Source organism: Pleuronectes platessa, chromosome 3 (genome assembly GCF_947347685.1).
Source record: "Pleuronectes platessa chromosome 3, fPlePla1.1, whole genome shotgun sequence".
Taxonomy (NCBI): Eukaryota; Metazoa; Chordata; class Actinopteri; order Pleuronectiformes; family Pleuronectidae; genus Pleuronectes; species Pleuronectes platessa.
Window position 1 is genome coordinate 5,496,192 of NC_070628.1, and position 18,997 is coordinate 5,515,188.

General features: G+C 44.2%; 2 protein-coding genes across 5 annotated transcripts in view; one reads left to right on the top strand and one right to left on the bottom strand.

Moving 5' to 3' along the window:
- slc5a10 (solute carrier family 5 member 10) overlaps window positions 1-18,086 on the top strand; it is a 21,895-nt gene extending 3,809 nt beyond the window's left edge. For 2 of the 3 annotated variants that reach the window (XM_053417784.1, XM_053417785.1), the window contains 7 exons: window positions 2,688-2,823; window positions 11,688-11,795; window positions 11,898-12,048; window positions 12,351-12,519; window positions 15,267-15,482; window positions 16,583-16,645; window positions 16,880-18,086. In XM_053417784.1, the coding sequence (XP_053273759.1) occupies window positions 2,688-2,823; window positions 11,688-11,795; window positions 11,898-12,048; window positions 12,351-12,519; window positions 15,267-15,482; window positions 16,583-16,645; window positions 16,880-16,999 (963 nt within the window). In that variant the 3' untranslated portion in view covers window positions 17,000-18,086. The remainder of the gene's footprint in view (window positions 1-2,687; window positions 2,824-11,687; window positions 11,796-11,897; window positions 12,049-12,350; window positions 12,520-15,266; window positions 15,483-16,582; window positions 16,646-16,879) is intronic. The other variant, XM_053417786.1, reaches the window with a different exon arrangement.
- On the bottom strand, window positions 300-10,187 carry LOC128433435 (protein FAM83G). Of its 2 annotated transcripts, none has more exons than XM_053417782.1 (5): window positions 9,468-10,187; window positions 6,398-6,565; window positions 5,377-5,501; window positions 3,156-4,539; window positions 300-1,860 (listed from the first exon to the last, which is right to left on the bottom strand). In XM_053417782.1, the coding sequence occupies exons 1-5, from the start codon at window positions 9,957-9,959 to the stop codon at window positions 1,480-1,482; spliced, it is 2,550 nt and encodes an 849-aa protein (XP_053273757.1). In that variant the 5' UTR covers window positions 9,960-10,187; the 3' UTR covers window positions 300-1,479. The 2 variants fall into 2 exon arrangements, with proteins under 2 accessions (XP_053273757.1, XP_053273758.1); XM_053417783.1 differs by having other exon boundaries at window positions 1,706-1,860; window positions 3,188-4,539.
- Window positions 18,087-18,997: the final 911 nt, after the last annotated feature.

The following is an 18,997-nucleotide window of genomic DNA, read 5'->3' on the forward strand; positions in this document are numbered from 1 at the left end:
GATGTTCCAACCCCCTTCTTTATGAATAATCTTAGTTTGTGTCTTTGTTTGTCCTCAAAATCATTTCTGTCAAATCTGTGTCGAGATCATTTAAACTACATTTTCCAATTTCAAGTATAATCTTTCAATGTTTTCTTGGACTTTTGGTTTTGCTCCTACTACTAAAATCAGAGTTCAGCTTGAGTTATAGACCTGCACTGTCAGACATTAGGATTTTCCCGATGTGTCGAGACTGGTTCTGCTGCTGACTCATCTTTAACTGGTGTTTAATCTGATCTGTTTGAGACAACAAAGGAGAAAACAGTCTGACTTTTTATTTACAACATTCACTTCTCGTCCCACATCAGTGTTAAACATCGAATACACCTGGTCCTCACATCAACACCTGGCTCACACGTAAAGCAAGCAACCCAGTAGCTTCACCCTCACACCCTCAGTAACCACAGTGGAACCAGCACCCAGAGCCTGGAGCTCATATCAGTGGGAAAACATCAGCTGATTGTCAGATCCCTGTGTGTGTGTGTCTGTGTGTGGTCGATATGGAAACATTTTGCAGCGTGAAATTCTGAAAAGGGAAATAAGCAGATTTAAAGTGGAAGCGCTCATTCAAAGGCTGAAGTGCCGTGTTTGGTAGAGAAGAAGCTGACCAGATCTAGAATGATGCTGTTTATCATCTACAAAATATGCTTCTATTAAATCTTAGACTCTGTTCAGACCTGGTTGTTAACATCTGTCCTGAAAGATGGGATCTCAGTTCCAGCCTGGAGGCCTCAGATCATATTGGGAGCTGCTCTGCGACACATTATTTCCACAGCTTGAACGGAAATGTGTCACTTGTGAAGAAACACAGAATCAGCTGATGTCACAATATCAACTCTGATCCCAACATCACAATGTGGACTGTGTCGACACACAAACACACTGACATTGGACACATCTCTAAACTCAGACTGGGCAAAAACAACATAATTTGGTCTAAACAAATACAAATGACTGGTTATTTGCACATAGGGCAGGGCAGTGAGACCTTAACTCCAGGTATGAACAGGGCCTTGGAAACAAGATAACTAAATTAATTGACTACTACATTTTGAGAGATGCATGGTAAAATAGAGTGCTATGCATTTGTTTGGAAAGTTCATTTCCTCTCAGATCAGCAACATCTTCTGAAACACTTTATCAGCCGGACGCCACTGAAAGCATCCGGTCTGAAAACCTTTAACCAGGAAGAAAATAGTTCGGAAGGACAAGTAATTAATTTACAGACGAAAACTCTTAACAACACATCATCGTATCAGATTCATAAATCTTAACAGTCAATATTCACTATTAAATAGTTGTTGCAAGCTGAGCCTCAGGGTTTAAAACAGGAAGGGACATGCAGGCCTGAGATAGGAAGGATTCCACAGTGAACAGTCACCAGTTTCTTAGCAGGAAGTCTTTATCAACAAACGGCCGTGTGTCCTCAGGTCCTCTGCTCTAAGTAGCAGCCTTGTTATTTTGAGTCGCCTTCTTCTGCGCCCCTCCTCCTCCTCCTCGTGCCCTCAAGTGTCTGAAGTTGGTCAGTTTTGAGAGAGAAAGTCCTTGAAGCCCTGATTGGTTGGGCGGCGGCGGCTGAGCCGAGGATTGGTCCGTCTTCCTGTAACCCGGGCTGTGGCGTCGGGGCGACCGGCTGGACCGCGTCTCTGCGTGCAGCCTGGTGGAATTGGGTTGCATCTCTTGACCGTGCCAGTAACGGTGTCCCCCGATCACCGGGCCAGTTGCTCGGGTCGGGCGTTGGTAACTCCCCGGTTTGGCGATGACGACTTTGTTTCCTCGCAGTCGTTCATCTCTCCCTGGAGATCTAGATGTCCTGAACAACTAGAGGATCAGAAAGGATACGGTCATGTTAATATCAGACTGTCTCTCAAGATGGACGACGGGACAGCTCTCAAAAGTGAAGCCAAAACATCTGGATTGCCCCCTGTTGGCTGTAGATTACGGTACATGGACCAAACTAAGGTCACGGTACATGCCAAATAAATGTTCAAGGGGACATATTATGAAAATTCCACTTGTGTAGTGCTTCTACACGTTCATTTGTGTATCTGGCATGTCTACCGTCCCAAAAACTCTGGAAAAAAACAAATATTCAATGTTCCAACCATGCCCATGTAGGGAGTCTCGCTACATGGGCCTTGGACCACCCCCCACCATCATCTCACCGGCTCCGGGGAGAGACGGCCCGGCTACTCGGCTAGCGTTAGCTCGCCGGGGCGGGGCACTCAAAACAGGTCAATCTGAGGAGGGCTGCTTTAGACAGGGTAAAAAGGTGCTGTTTTAAATGATCCTTGTGGTATTTTGACCAAAATATGTTACACACATTTCATTAAGACCCCAAGGAACCATATCAACTGTGGTCAAATGGGCATACGATGGTTCCTTTAATTAATTATTTGATGCTATAAAAACGGGGTGAAAACACATGATTGACAGGTGAGACTGACTTTGATACCGCCACTCAACAATCACTGCAGCACAGACTGTGGCAGGATATGACATCACCAGCTCCAGACGGCCATCACCTGTATCCAGATTATTTTTGGCTTCATTTTTGCACAACGGGACAATTGGTTCTATAATTCTTTTAGAAGGTGTTACGTGGATAAAGTTAATAGCTATGACTGTTTCTGTTTGTCTGTGTTTAGGTTATTGTCCAACGCTCCCTGTCTGCAAAGAGCATGAGTCACGTGAAGGGAGCATCGATCCTGGCCGCCTATCTGAAGATGCTGCCCTTCATCTTCATCATCCTCCCCGGCATGATCAGCCGAGCGCTCTATCCGGGTGCGTGCACACACACACCTCAGTGGACAACACACACATTTTAATAAGAGAAAACACAGGACATGTTGAACATGTTGTGAGCAGGTGGTGGCTTAACACACCCTTTTTCAGATGAGTTTGAATAAATGTGTGTGACCACTTTTCCCGTACAGGGAGTGTCACTGAACATGTTGTAACTGCAACTGACAATTAACAGCTAATCCGGTGATTATTCAGTCTCTTTCAGTTTATCTATTTATCATTTAGTTTATAAGATGTGGGGAAATCAGTGGAAAATACACCGACAGAAAAAGAAGCAAATATAAACTTTCTGATTGTCGGCCATTGCTCACTTCTCCTATGTGCCTGTGTGGTGAGGGGTGACCTTGTCTGCGGAGCTGCTGTGATTGGCGGATGAGGGCGGCGCTGTCCTCCGGTTGGCTGGGCTCTCGCAGGTCCAGCATACTCTGGGAGAGGCGGGCCATCATGTTGACCCCGTCTCCGTGCCGGCGTCCGTTACCCGAACCCGTCGAGACTCCGTTCAGCGGCGGGTCGATCGGCTCCTGCGGGGAATCGTAGAACTCCTCCTCCGACACGGTGGAAGCACTTGAAGGATCATCGTTGGTCGCCCGGTCACAGATGACCTTGGTGCTGTCCTGGCTGCCGGACTCGTTGCTGCCGGAGTCCCCCTCCAAGTTCTTTGAGGTCATGCGTCCACGGCGTACCGTCAGCTCCGCCTGGCTTCTCCCTTTGCTCAAAGAGTCCTGTTGACTTTCCAGTTGGTCCATTTTAATGAGAGTCACCTGCGGTTGTCCCGGCTGCTCTGTAGGGGACTGGTCCAGGACCAGCTGCAGGGTGCGGCGTTTAGGAACAGGAGGAGCTGCGGCTTGTGTCTCTGGAGTTTGTTTAACGCCATCTGTTGGCTGTGAATCAGCAGGGACTCCAGGTGATGATTTGGGAGTGTGTTCTTTTGTGTTGTGTGTTTCCTGTGTGTGGGGCTGCTGAGGGGCCACACTGGAATCTGTTGTATCAGTTTGGTCTTTGTTGGGAGGAGCGTTTGTTTTCTCTTGGACTTGCGTACTGGTTGTTGTCACAGGAGTAGAGGCTTCTGGACTTGTATTCCCAGAGGGCTTGTTGGTTCTTTCTGCTGCGTCTGCCTCCCGAGCTGGAGCAGGCTCCTCAGGCTGGGGTTTCACAGCCAGCGGTGCGCTGAAGCGTATAGCCCTGCTTATATCAAACCTCTCCGACCTCTGTAGATGAACCTGATTGGCCCTTTTTTCATCCCTGATGTTGATAAAGCCAATCACGTCGCTCGGCGGGTCCGGATCTGGCCAGGTGGGCAGGTATGGGATCATGTATGCTTTCTCCAGATGGGCTAATCCTGGGTGTAATGGCGGTTCTTCGATAACATGCTTGAGACGCACTTTCTTTATTTTTAGCCCCGTGGGAGTTGCAGAGTTTGAGTTCTTGTCCGAGGGGGCTGGACTGTTGGCTCCTGTGGTAACTAGGGCGTATTTGGGATTGATGAGTTTCCTTGCAATAGCAGCTGACACAGGAGCAGGAGCCACCTGGGGCAGCGGGTCTGGGATGGGTTCGTCCACCATGGGAACCTTGCTGAGAGACACGCCTCTGGACACGAGGTAAAGGTCCTGAAACTGTAGGTCCAACGTCTCCACCGCCTGTCCCGTGATCACGGTGATGAGGTTACGGTCCAGACGAGAGGACGACCAGGTGAAGCTGCAATAACACAGAGATGGAAACATTAAGTTCACAGCAGTGATTCAACCATTAAGATGTCACAGTTCCTCAAAATAGGGTTTAATCATTACACCACTGTGCACTGAAGTCATGCAGCATATTGTGCCCTTTGGACACATCACAAGATTTTTTCCCTTTAATTTCCTGATACAATAAAGCGTAAAGTCAATGAGAACAAGCAGAAATCTTAGTACACAGATGACAAAGTTTCACCTTTTAAGTAAACAATCATGCTCCTAGCTTGGTAAAGATTTAGTGGTGTCAAATTTTCTTAGAAGCATTGTCTAAAACTAGTTAATCAGATACACTTGTTGGTGGGGGTGGGGGGGCTATTGATTTGCATTGCTGTGAGATTTCATCCATTACTTTGGCCACTCAGGGCTGAGGGGGTTCCAAAAAGCTAGATCATCTTGTTAGCATATCTCCTTGAAGCTCAGTGTTGCTCTCCACCAACTCCTGAGGGAAGTATCTGGGCCTTAATCTGCTGGAATGCTCCACATTGATCCAGAACCATTTGCTTCCTGATGTTTGGTGCTTGCTCAATGCTGCAAAGTGAGTTTATCTGAGATTTGTATCCGCTGCCTGCTGGTAGAAAAACTTGTTGAAAACAATGAGACTCGACCTAAACTGTAACTCCGTGGGCCAGAGAAACCAAACAATGCAACTTGAGGCGTATCTCTCAAAGTGACCTCCTTTCAGGCTACAAATACTCACCTTCATGTGTTGCCAATGATAAAATAGCGATAGGTGCAGCTTTAGATGCTCAAATAAACAATACGGAGACATTCACCACATTCTGTTCAGCAGACTTCTCACCTGTATGAACCAGAGATGGCTCGGTCTACATCCACCAGGAGAAACTTCTGGCTCAGCGACCCACGTACCTTCTGTGCCGACCGGGTGAAGAACTCCACGCCTCCGCAGCAGCGCACACGCAGATTCTACACACACACACATTCATGTCGAGTTAATGCTGTGCACACAAAGGCCTACTTGGGGATTTGGTACCGACAAGAGGAGGTGTTGTACTGGACAAAAGGGAAAGAAAGGCAGCAAGAAAATGGGGAGGCAGAAAAGAATTTGTTTTGTTGTTGCCGAAGAGCAGCTCATCTCTAACAACACCACTAGAACTTCAAATTGACTAACTCTACAGGTTAGAGCATGGCCTGTATCTGTGTATGTGCATGCTTGCATGACACACCCTGCAGTGTTTGTCTTCAGGCCTGTGATAAGGGTGTGGTGCCAGGCCGAGCGTCACCTCGCAAGTAAATGTTCTGTGCGAAATCTCCCAGGAGACACAAACTATTAAAGTCGCGAAATTCTCATAATAAAGGAGATGACGGATAAGAAAGCATCTGAACGAGTGGGGGATCTCTGTGGGTAAAGAGGAAGGAGGAAGGAGAAATGAAAGAGAAACAGAAGAAGTAAGCGGCTACATGGTTTGTTTGATCGGCTGCAGCACTTCCAGGGATCTTCTCTGTCTCTTACTGCCTCCAGTCCAATTCTTTTGGGTGTTATTTTAAATTTTCTGTTACTGCCTCAACCAGTTCAACTCAGACGCTCAGCCAGTGGAAAGTCATTTATTGGTGTTCGCACCTCACTGAGGCCTGCAGGCGAGAACCTGTTACACCCCCGTCCACCGTGTGCCCGACTTCCAAACGTTTCCCTGGTGTTCAAATACATTTATCAGGAAGGAAGACATTTTGGAGCTGGTGCTTTATTTAAATAACAAGAGAAGCAGTACAACCAGCTCGTCCCCGTCCCCCCCCGGCTTATGAAAACACCATCTGGGAGGGTGTGTGTGTGTGTGTGTGTGTGTGTCTGCATGTATATATACCTTTAGATGTCCACGGTGCATATCAGCTCTGCCACACATGGAAAGAAAGCAGGGGACTGCAGCCGTGTCGATGATGATGTACACAGGAACTTTGCGTTTATATGCAGCATCAAGCAGGTCGCGAAAGATATCCACGTCTGTAAACACATCCATTACCACGGCTATTACCTACACACACACACACACACATACACAGACACACACACACAAAGGAAAGCACAAATGGTGTTACACTTTTCCTGCTCTGCAAGGGTGGGTTTGATTTAATCAACAATATTATATCACATTATATCCCCGACAGGAAGCGGACCACTTGTGAGAACTGCATTTGAACAATAAGTCAAATCCTCGGGGACAGACGGTCCTGAAACTAAATGCCCCGTAAAGAGACTTCTGGAAACAAACCGTTGTTTCTCGCAGAGCGGTGATAAATTGTTAAGCGTCTGGACGATGCGTGTGCGACAGAACGTTTCACACAGCGCTGCCTGTTCACTCCACACATGACCCAGTTTGAGGATTAAACTGCAGAAACTGATTTGAAGTTGAGGCCAAAGATTACAAAAAAAAGATAATTGGTTAAGCCTTGTTGTTATTGTCGTCTACCGCGACTTTCCTCTGAACCCGACTATCAATAAACTCATTCACATGGACACCAATATCAGGATATTAACCAGATTATGAAAGCTTTTGCTAAATTAAAAGGAGAACACTCCAAATTGTGCACGGCAGCGTTGCAACACACTTCATTAACTTCAAGAGTTTAACTATTTCAGGTTGGGATTTTAAAATCCTGCAGGGAACTTCAAACATATGACAAAGTGGAAGTAATGTTGACATGAAGACTTTGATCCTTAACTCATGTAAATGTCATAATCATGTCATGTAATCCTAATCCAAATAAGGTCAACAGTTGAAATATTGGCGCCATTGATCAGTGGCTTTGTAAATCACAATGAAGTTATGGAAGAAAACTAAAAGGTTACATAAGATAAGATGCAATAATTAATAGTACATAATCTTTAAAGGGAGAGAGTCATGCACAGGCTGCTGGCTTGTAAACGTGTTCAGTGACGTCGGAGAATTCCTACCCACTGGCGTGACAAGATCAGACTTGTGAGAACTTGGCACCGGTAGGTGGAGTCGAGAAAGGGAAGTAGGTTCGTGAGACAGAGGCAGCGGGCAAAGAATGAAATGCAAATGGTTCAGTGAAATGTAAATCTGACAGAGACACGGGATTAAATTCAGTCCAGGGAGGTTCATGTCAGGTTCTCTTGGTGTCAGTGGTGTGATCAAAACAACCAATCTTGATTAGTCAGTGATTTGAAATAAGGTCATGTAAACGAAAAGAAGGAAATTAAATGAAGTGTGTTGCAACTTGACACTTAGGTCTGCAAGTAAACAATTATCTTCATGCCAAAACTCTCACTAAAACTTTTCATTTAGTAAAAGCTTCTAATAACTGCTGATTCAAACTGATTGTCTATTTGTAGGCTCTTATTTATTTGATCCCTCTACTTTCCTCCACTCGTGCTCCTTTGTCTTATCTCACTTTATCTCTACTTTATTCTCTGTTATTTATTCTTTGTTACATTGTCAAGATAAAGTTATGCGGCTCATTATTTACAGTTTTTACTATTATTTAATTATTTATGAGTTCCAGCAGTGAAATGGGCTCAGAGACAAATGTCACATTTTCACATCCCTTGTTTATGTATAACAGAGACATTGGCAAACCTGAGACTCACGAAGTTGAGTTAAGTTTAGTTTTTATGACCATTTAAAATGTTCATAAAACCCCCGAACTCATGATCAAATAGCTAATCCCTGTATATATGTGTATTGCGCCACAAAAGCACAGCTCAGCAGTTTTATGTTGTTAAGGTGTTGAACTGCAATATGAACTGAGTGCCCAGTGAAATCATAGAACCACGATGTAATGTTGAGCATTGAGCAGCAGTGCAATAACCTCACTTCCTTAATTCAGATGAGATTTTTTCCTGTGGTTTCTTTTGTGCTGACTCAGTGCAGTCTCACAGTTTGGGTGAACACGGTGTCGTGTTTATGTATCGGACAATATCACGTTATGATGTGAAGTGTCCAACACTATTATATCAATAGAGAAGCCAAATAGAAAGATAATAATTTACAATGCAAAACACCAACACCTGAAACAATACAGAGACAGTGAGCTCTGCTGAACTGAATGACTCAGAGTATTACTGTTTCTGTCAGTGGGGGGGGGGGGGGGGGGGGACTCACATGTAAAATACTCAATTTAAGTAAAATTCCTGCATTCAAAATCATATTCAAGTAAAAGTACAGATGTATCATCAACAGAATCTATAAAAAAAAGTATCATTCGGAGTATTATGTGAGTAAAATAACATTATTAGATGAGTAATGATATTTTATAGGATTATTGTATCTATTTTAACTAAAAGCTAAATCTTTACTTCTTTAAATAAGCTTTCTTATCCAATAACTTAGTCATTAGATAAATAACTATAGATAAGTCATGGTCGGTAGATAAATGTAGTGGAGTAAACGCTATAATATCCAGTCTGGATTGTAATGCAATAATAGAAATGGGGTCAAATTCAAGTAAAAGTTATTCAAAGTTGTACTTAAAGGTCCAGTGTGTAAGATTTAGTTGGAAAGGATCTAATGGCAGAAATTCAATATAAAATAATCCTAGTGATGTTTTCACTTGTGTGTTTCATGTACATTGTACAAATTGTTGTTTTCTTTACCCTCGAATGGACCGTTTATATTTAAATTCTTTATATTTAAATACCTTATATTTACATCTGGAGTGGGTCCTCTCTACGGAGGCTGCCATGTTTTTTTACAGTGGCCCAGACTGGACAAACTAAACACTTATTGAGTTTTTATGCCAATGGAAGGTGACCACATGTTCCCTTGCTGCAACGCGACACCTCACCACTAGATGTCACTAAATCCTATACCCTGAACCTTTAAGTACAGAACTCGAGGAACTTTGACTGGTTCACTTTCCATCAGTGGCTTCAGTTCTCTCCACATGGCACCACCATTTTCCTCCGGTTCTCACCTTCTGAGCTCCCGCGATGCACTTCCTCACCACCTCCTTAATGTGCGTGTGTCCGTCGGTTGGAGGTTGCGTGTACACGGTGACCCGCGTCACCCCCCGGTAGGAGATGGCCTCGGGCCAGCCCAGGTCCAGCTCCACCACGGAGCCCTCGGACCGGTCCGGCCAGTACTGGAGCGACACCTCCCCGTCCCCCGCCTCCTCCCCCGAGCCCGGGGTGATGTTCCCCAGGCCGGGGGTGTCTGGTCTCTGATGGTGCTCGTGCCCGGGCCGGTAAGCCTCCGTCATGCGCTCGATCCGCTCCAGCTCCGGCTCCGAGAGGAAGTCCCGCACTCCCCTCGGGTGGAGGACCTCGATGTAGGCGTCCCGGCCCTTGGTGACCAGCGCCTCCACGGCCAGCCGCTGGTCCTCGCTGTAGAAGAACTCCGGCTTGCTCTCACTCACCCGCCAGTTGACGTGGTGGTCGTCCAGACACTGGACCTGAGAATGAGCCATGATCCCCCGGTTGTCCCCAGCTCTGTCTGCAGTCAACCCTAGATCCTCTCTGACCCGGTCTCCACTCGTTTGTCCGCTGGGTCAAACCTCGAGAAGGCGCCGTGGGTCATTACCGTATCCCCGGTGACCTGGGAACCGCTATCCTCTGCTCCCCGCCTGATCGCTCCCTCAGCCCGGGCTCCAGCTCAGTGCTCCTCCGCTCGCTCACTCCCTCACCAAGGTGCTGCCGGAGCTGCCCCCGCCCAGAGCCACGCCTCTCACCTGACAGCCCGGGGTGCCTGCGGCCGCGGCCCGCTTCAGCTCAGCTTCTGCAGCCGCGGGGCCCGGCGGCAGTGGAGCGAGGCAGGGAGGGAGTCTGCCTGCCGGTGAGTCAGCACAACCGGGAACACGAGGTTAAAACGGGACATTAATCCCCGTTTTGAAGTGTTGGAGCTCCGCGTGAGCGACTCAAACGTCAGCGGCTGACGAGTCACTTTCCCGGTTCCTGTGTCGGTTGGTCACAGCGGCTCCGACGTGGCCGAGTTTCCCCCCCGAAAAAACGGGGTAAAAACCAAAAGAAGTAAAACTCCTCCAGCGGGGCGGACACGAGTCTCCGCTTCCTCCCGGTCCGGGTTCACAGCGGTTTAACTTCACTTTATCACCCGTTGAAAACGTCCCCTCCCGCGGTCACCGTGCGATGGGAGCTACCGGTGTGTGTGTGGCCCTGGAATGCGGCAACGGAAGCTGATTCCCGGGGACAGACAGGCGGAGTGTCCGGTGGCATGTCTGGAGAAAGGGAGGAATCAAACTCCACCCTCATGCCTGGACGTGTTATTCAGTCCAAACCATTAAAACCACACAGACGAGCTCCACTGGCTCCACGTGGGACTTTTTTAATTAATTCCATGTCCTGGGGCTCCGTGTAGTTACTGTGGTTTTATATATAATAATGTTAAAGTTGAGGAAAAGTTTGCTAGTTGTGGAAACTCTGGAAAAAACACTGAGAATGAATGTTTGGATCACTTTATTATGACATGAGGATAAAATGAGGTCAGAGAAAAGTGATTCTTGTTTTAAGATTTCAATTTAAATGTCACGTTTCTAACTTTCTACAATGGAATCAACTTTTCCTTGTGATGAGTCTCGTGTCCCATGATGACATCACGTACTTTACACTGTTATATTATCATTTTTACAGCACCTATTACCTCAGAATATTATAATTACAGCCTTATTATTTCATATTTACATTTACATAACAAAAAAACTAAAATAAGATACATTTTTTATTAGTGTTGCACCAAAATATATATAAAAAAGTGATGGACTTACATAAAAACAACAAATGATACAATGAACAGTGAAATAAAAAGGATTATTAGATCATAATTGTCTAATTACAAGTTCAATTCACTTGGTATGAAATCATGTAATGTCCTAAAACAGAATGAATGTACAGGTAAACCGCCAAAGGAAGCCATTCTTTGTGGAATAGAATAATATACTAGAATTAAATATCTAGTTAAGATGCTTCTACTGCAAAATAACTCATTTGTTTATGAATTATCATTTTCTCCCGTTATATTTAACACACTGAGAATAGTTTAAATGACCTACATGTTCAAAATAAGGCCCCAGTTCCTTCTGAAGCAGAAATAAGAGATGACCTGAATTCTGCATGAGTAAAATATTCAGTTTCTCCCTCGGCTCCTGTGTGTGAATGATATTTGCCTCGTCTTCATGTTTCAGACACTGTGGGATGTGTCGACCCGGAGGAGTGTGTTCGAGTGTGTGGGGCGGAGGTGGGATGCTCCAACATCGCCTTTCCCAAACTGGTCATTGAACTCATGCCGAGTGGTGAGAACAAAGCCTCCTGTTTTATTTCTGAGATGTGTCAGTGCTGTGGTGGTTTATTTTGCTTCCTGCGTGTGTATCTGTGCATCGTGGTGTGTATCACAGGCCTGCGGGGGCTCATGATAGCGGTGATGATGGCAGCTCTGATGAGTTCACTGACCTCCATCTTCAACAGCAGCTCCACCCTGTTCACCATGGACATCTGGAAGAAACACCGGCCCCGGGCCCCAGAGAAAGAGCTGCTTCTGGTCGGCAGGTGTGTGTGTGTGTGTGTGTGTGTGTGTGTGTGTGTGTGTGTGTGTGTGTGTGTGTGTGTGTGTGTGTGTGTGTGTGTGTGTGTGTGTGTGTGTGTGTGTGTGTGTGTGTGTGTGTGTGTGTGTGTGTGTGTGTGTGTGTGTGTGTGTCCACTGATCTGAGAACATCTGTTGGGCTTTAGTGTCCTAGAACTTCAAAACACTCTCCGTGCTCTGGAGGGTGAACTTTGACCACCAGGCTAAATAAAGCAGATCCAGTGTGTGGAGACAGTGGACGAGAAGTTGTGTGTGTGTGTTGTTGCAGGATTGTGACGGTGATCCTGGTGGTGGTGAGCGTGGTGTGGATCCCCATCCTGCAGTCGGCCAACAGCGGCCAGCTCTATGTCTACATCCAGTCTGTGACCAGCTACCTGGCTCCGCCCGTCACCGCGGTGTTCACTCTGGCCATCTTCTGGAAAAGGACCAATGAGCAGGTACGCAGCAAACACAAAAACACATTGGGATACAGCTTCTGATCTATTAATCTGATATTTTTAAACCCTAACCCTTTTTTTTGTTTTGTGTCAATAACAGTCCCACACTCAGTGATATCAATCCTCTAAATATGCCTGATTTCTTTCATCAAAATCTATGAATTATCCCTGGTAAATAGGTGAAATGTTAAAAAATAAATAAAATGGCCTCACAACATTAAATAAAAGATTCCCATATCCCATCTTTCCACCTAGTGTTTTCATAATCCAGCTGACAAACAAACAAACAAACAGACAGACAGAACCTCCTTTGTGATAAATTTAGTACATTACACCAATAAGAGAGTAAAAGAGAAAGAAGTAGCAGATCTGCACATTTTTGAAGCTAAGAATTATGCATTTTTATTTAATAAATAACTCAAAAAGCTTAAGCACAGTTTGAGAATGAATCGTCACATTCTGTTGATTCACAAATCCATTAATCAGCTAATTGCTGATGCCTTGATAACAGTCAGAAACAGACACGTGCACCAATTTTTATTAAAGAAAACAAGCAGAGCTAAATTGTTTACAGAAGACAAGAAGATTTACTTTTCAACACACAAAGGAAACTCACTACTGAGGTTTTGTCTCTAATGCATCTACACTTGATTCAAAGTTTTCTTGACAACTACTCAGCAGAAGATTCTGGAGTTTTGAGTTTTCCCTCTGCTCAGCGTTTTGTCTTTCCTCCCACACTGTACTGGTTTTGCAGTTTTATTGGCCTCACATGGGATCCAGCTAAGTGCAAACATCCCTCGCCGCTGGGTGTGAAGTCCAGATGCTTGTGGATGTTTGTCTGCACTTTTAAGTCTGTGTGTTATGAAGTGCATTGTTTGGATTTCCTCATCATGAATCTGCTGCACTTTCACTGCGAATGATGGAAGCGATTGTTTCTGTCTGGCAGCCGAGTGCAAGCGAGGGAAAGTGTGATCGGAGGGTAAAGATAACACACAGCGTTGTTGAATAGATAACAATGTTGTCGTGCGAGAGTGTCGGAACAAGTAAAGACCAGTCGGCTGCATTGTCAAGATTCATTCCCTGGTTTATGAGAAGGGTGTGCCTGCTGTGTGCTGGCCCGCTGCCCAACCCACTGAACTGAACAGCCTGGAATCAAGAGGCTTCTTGCAGGTTTTTCACAATGAAAGTGTTTCCCCTCTTTTCTCTTAGGTAAATATTACGTCTGGATGAGGCTACAGTGTCTGCTTACTTTGACTTTTACCTTTTATTCCTACTACACTGGGTTTACAATGGACTTGGCTGAGAACGCACTGGGATTTTGCAATAGCTCAGAAAATACTGATTTGCTGTTAATGCTGGTCAAATAAGGACGTTCCTGGAAATCCTTTCAAGCAAGTGGAAAGAAACGTTGGCCTTGCCACCACTTTGGTCTACAGGGAAATATTTCAACAACTCAGGAATGGATTGAGATAGAATTTGATGTGGAAATTCTTGGTCCCCAGAGGATGAATCCTACTGGCTTTAATGATCCTCTGACTTTGCCTCTTGCACCAAAGCAGGTTCACAGTTTTAGTTTTTAGTGAAACGTCTCAATTTCTGTCGGAAGGATCAACATGAAACTTGCATGTTGGCCCCTTCAGGATTAATTGGGATAATTTTGGTGACGCCCTAACTTTTTATTGGCGCAGCAGCCATCTTGGATTTTAGGTCGGTTAGTTTCCTCCGACCTTTCGAGTCCTAATTCCGATTTCCGCATTATAAGCACAATGACGTTGAACCAAATTTAAGCTCAGTTTAAATCAGGCTTCTTCCTTTACTCCTGCAAACACTGAACCCATATTCACTGGAGCAGTTGTAAAAATGTACACCTATCTGTTTCTCTTTAATGTTATCATTTCACTTTAACCCATAAAAATGTTATTGCGCAGTGTCAACTTTTACACAAAAGGCGTGAGTGCTTTCTTTGTGCAGATAAACAGGGTTTAAAGCAAAGAAGAATCTAACTGGTGTTGACTCGTGGGGTCAAAGGTCTCATGATACTGCTCAGGATGTGTCACCTGCACAGAGCAAACAGCTCAGACGTATTTACACGGGAATACAGTCGCTCTCTTTGAACCAGAGCAGCAGGTGTAACTCGTCAGATCCTTTGTAAAACCTGCAATTAGAGTCATTTTGAGTTTAGAGCACATATCTAACATGTGTCTTATGATGATCTATTCATCCTAGAAACTACAATTTGGGGATTTAGTTCCAAAAGCTATAAATATCTTATAATCTGCATAGATTTGTGTTTATATATATTAAAAAAAAGATCAATAATTTATTTCATTTAAACAATGTGTTCAGAGACATATGTCAAAGAGAGAAATGCTTTAGAGGAAAGTGTATAAAGGAAGTGGAACAGAGGAGGGAAAGTGAGAGGAGCAGGGAAGCAGGGCTGTTTGCTTTGAGCGCTGCGACTGGCTGATTGTTTTCTGGCGTAAAACCGCACAGATCACATTCTTTGATGAAAGCTGGAAACAGAACGAGGCAGAGAGTTAATTGTGACACTACACGTGTGCGCAAATATGCGACGTGACAAAGACGACAGTTTGTCACGATGGGAAAGTGAGAGTTTTACGACTTGAACACGCCCAACGCTGCTCAGACGGAAGCCAAATATATCAGAATGACTAAACAGGGCATGTAATGTTGTCTATGTGCGTTAATGTTAATGTGTGTGTGTGTGTGTGTCTGTGTGTTTTCAGGGTGCATTCTGGGGCCTGATGGTGGGCTTGGTGGTGGGTGTGTGCAGGATGGTGCTGGAGTTTGGGTTCCCTCCTCCCAGATGTGGCGTCGTGGATTCAGCCCCTAACGTGCTGCGCAGCGTGCACTACCTCCACTTCGCCATCCTGCTCTGTGGCCTCACTGCCATCGTGGTGACCATAGTGTCACTGCTCACGCCGCCGCCAACCCCGGAACAGGTGTGTACACATGGAGACGGTAAATAACAAGAACTGTGACGCAGGTGAGCTCAGCTGGTTTTCCTGTTGATACACCTGCAATGTTATCTACTACTGCATAAACCAGGAGAAGAACACGAGGTAAAGAAACAGGCAGCTGAACGTCTCAGAGCAGATCAACGTTAGATCTGCTCTGAGTTACGTTAGAAACCAGTCGCAGGCCGAGCCCGTGTTAATCCAAAAGATCAACAGTGAACCACACAAACCAGGCTCAGGGGATAGTGGATGTATTGTTGCGCACGATCGAATGACACGTGAAATGTTCCCGGCTCATTACTCCAGGTGTTAATCTGTCACATCTGACAAGAGTCTGGCCTGCGTTTGAACTCGGAATCTGAATCAGAATCAGAAAGTATTTATTGCCAAGTAGGTTTACACCTTCAAGGAAGTGCTCTGGTTATTGGTGCATACAATGAACATAGAACATAAAAACATAAAAACACAATAAATACAACACGCATAAGAAAAGCAATAAAAAGAAACAATATATATTTACTCACTATTTACTTCTTATTTACTCCCTTTTTCTAATAATCATACAAAGTAACATTTATTTAGACATTAACATATCTAAATAAAATATATATAATAGATAAAAGATATAAAAAGTGAAGTAAAAAGTGAAATGCAAGATGCAAGACAGTGAACAGTGTCAGATTGCAATATGCACTCTGAACGCAAACTTCAGCGTCTCTGATATAAACAATGTTATAGGAGATTTAGCCAAATCTAAAAAACACATACAACTCAGTTTTCATCAAATTCATCTGTAGACAACAAAAACCAGTATAGCATTAATGGAACAGTTCAGCATTTTGGGAAACATTCTTATTTCACTTTTCCTGTGGAGAGACAGGGTTTATGGCCCACGCCCCAGCCAGCCACCAGGGGGCAATCAAGGGGTTTTGGCTTCACTTTCGGTAGACGTCATGTCATCCATCTTTAAACACAACAGGACACATGTTCAGCCTCTTTATATTTGACACAGGTTCTATTTCTGGCCAAAATATAATAACTGTCGAATTAAATTGTGTTGCATTTCGCTCCCACTTCTGTCTCAGTTGTGTAACCTGACCTGGTGGACAATAACCGAGCCGCCACAGAGAGAAATTCCTCTTCAGAAAGTGTCCTCTGTCAGCCACCGTAGATCCCAGGGTAAGGATATGACCACCACTCAGGATAAAACCAGACATCATGTGATGAAGAGTCAGCTCTGAGTAACTTCCCGTATCTGCTCTGTATGTGTTTGTGTGTGCGTGTGTGTGTGTGTTGCTGCTGCAGGCTCCGATCCAGCTCTGCGGGTGACGTGCGGTCAGCGGGTGCAGGGATTGTGCCTCTCAGCAGTGCGGCGGCCGGAGCCGGCTCCAGCTCCCAGAGTTCCCACTCTGAGAGAGAGTGTGTTCTGGTCGAGGTTCTGCTGTGCCAACGCGCTGCTGCTGATCTGCATCAACATCTTCCTCTATGCATACTTTGCCTGAGCGAAGAATTAAACCTCTGACTTCCTGCTCGTCGGCCAACCAGCAACATGACTTCTCCATATCCGAGAAGGTGGAGAAACAAATATTGAAGAAGTTTTAGTTTCAGCTGCTATAAAAACTTCCATATTTTTAAATAGTAAATACCCAGAGAGCTAAATCCTCACAAACCTCTTCACGTATTAATTTCCTGATGAATGTTGAGACCATCTTTCATCTACATCTGGATCCACATCTGTATCACATTACACATAGGGATTGGTAATAATGGAAGACACGTGTTATTTTAAGTTAGTGGAACAAGTCATGAGAAAAAGGTCAAAAATGCACCGTCCGTATCACAATGTTTTTAAATCCTGAGCAGCTCAAAAAACACCTTATTATATCTACTGTACTTTTACATGTTATGTTTAATATTCGACTTCTGTCCCACTATTAGTTATTTGTTCATAAGACTTCACTCATGTTGTGAACTATAAATTACTGTGAAGCTCGTGCCAAACTAACATCAATACACGTCTTTGACTAGAAAATATAAGAATAATACTTTTGTGTGTTTAGGTTGAATGTGACTCAAATTTCAATTTCCTTATATTTATATGAATATATTGGTAATTATACATTTATGTCGATGGCCTTATGTCTTTCGTGTAAGGTTTTGTGAACGTTTAGCTATCGCACTAGAGTCATCTATCAGAATATTTAACGTTTATATTCATATAAATCTGAAAGTGTCTCCCTTTTCTTCACCCTGTCCCCAAATTGTTAACTGTCAATCATTTAAATGTCTGTTTTCAAAAGTGAAGCCTGAACTCCAGATGCATCCAAGTTATATTAAATAATATTTTACATTTATTTTTTGGTATTACAAATAAGTGTATCGATACTGAAAAGTGCCTCGTGTCCTACTAAGCTCATGACTGAGAGACTCTTATATAGTTTTAATGTTTATTGGTTGAATCCTTGAAGAAGTGTTAATAAGTACAAACTGCTGGATTGTGAAAAACTCGTTTCAATTAAAAAGACAAGAACCTGTTCATCAAATGTTTTTTTCTCGGTATATCTCTATTAAATCTGAAGATGCATCACAGTTGAACGTGTTTGTCCACAAATGCAAATGACAGTATTTGATCATTTCTCTTTTTATTTGAATTCTGTACAGTTTACTAACATTTACTGAAGAGGAGGTTGGCGGTTTGAGCAACAAGGTAAAACAAACACGTTAAAGTCATTTTCCAGGACAGGCTGTGTGTGAAAGGAGGAAATCAGGTCCCAGGACACAAGAGGCTAAGATTCACTTCATGACCTCAACAGTCATTTTTAAGATAATTGACTTTAGTGATTAAAACTATAAATACACTCTAAATACCTGGTTTTAGATCTAAAGCAGTGATCCTTAACGTGACACATAACAGAGTTTGAAACATGGAGAATTCACTGTGATCACCTGCTGCTGGTGAATGGGGTGAAGAGGCCACAGCAGCAAAGTAACTTCCCCCTGTTGACCAGCAGCAGCCTGATCACAACTGAGGAGGCTGTTGTTGCACCGTTGACTTTCATTAAACTTCTTCTGTCTGAGGATAAACTGCTGTGCAAAGTTAGCCAAGTTAAAAACCCACCATCGTGTAAACTGATTGTTGAACTTCAGATGACTCTTTAAAATAAGGAATAGTGTTTGATCCTGATAGCAATGTGTCAGGGGCAGTAAACAGCCCTTTATCAGGCAAATAGAAAAGTGCCTCTTGCTAGCTGCTGCCATTTACTGCCCTGTGAATAGTGTTTTGTGACGGGACCTCGCTACAATGGCTCTATTCACCAATCACAGCTGCTCCGACTCTGGCCTTCTGAAATCTGAGATAGGTTATCTTGAGTTCTGGATGGTGGGAGGAAGTGGAGACGTGTTGTTCATCTTCATAAACAGTCTGAGCTGCGGCGTGACAAAGCCTCCAGGGAGGTAACACTTTAAAATCCCTATATTGAGCATTTATAAGCACTAAAGAA

Coding starts and splice junctions, on each gene's coding strand:
- LOC128433435 (XM_053417782.1), bottom strand. CDS start 9,959: ATGGCTCATTCTCAGGTCCAGTGTCTGGACGACCACCACGTCAACTGG. Junction 6,566..9,467: donor GCATCGCGGGAGCTCAGAAG/GTGAGAACCGGA, acceptor GTGTGTGTGTAG/GTAATAGCCGTGGTAATGGA. Junction 5,502..6,397: donor TGCACCGTGGACATCTAAAG/GTATATATACAT, acceptor GTGTGTGTGTAG/AATCTGCGTGTGCGCTGCTG.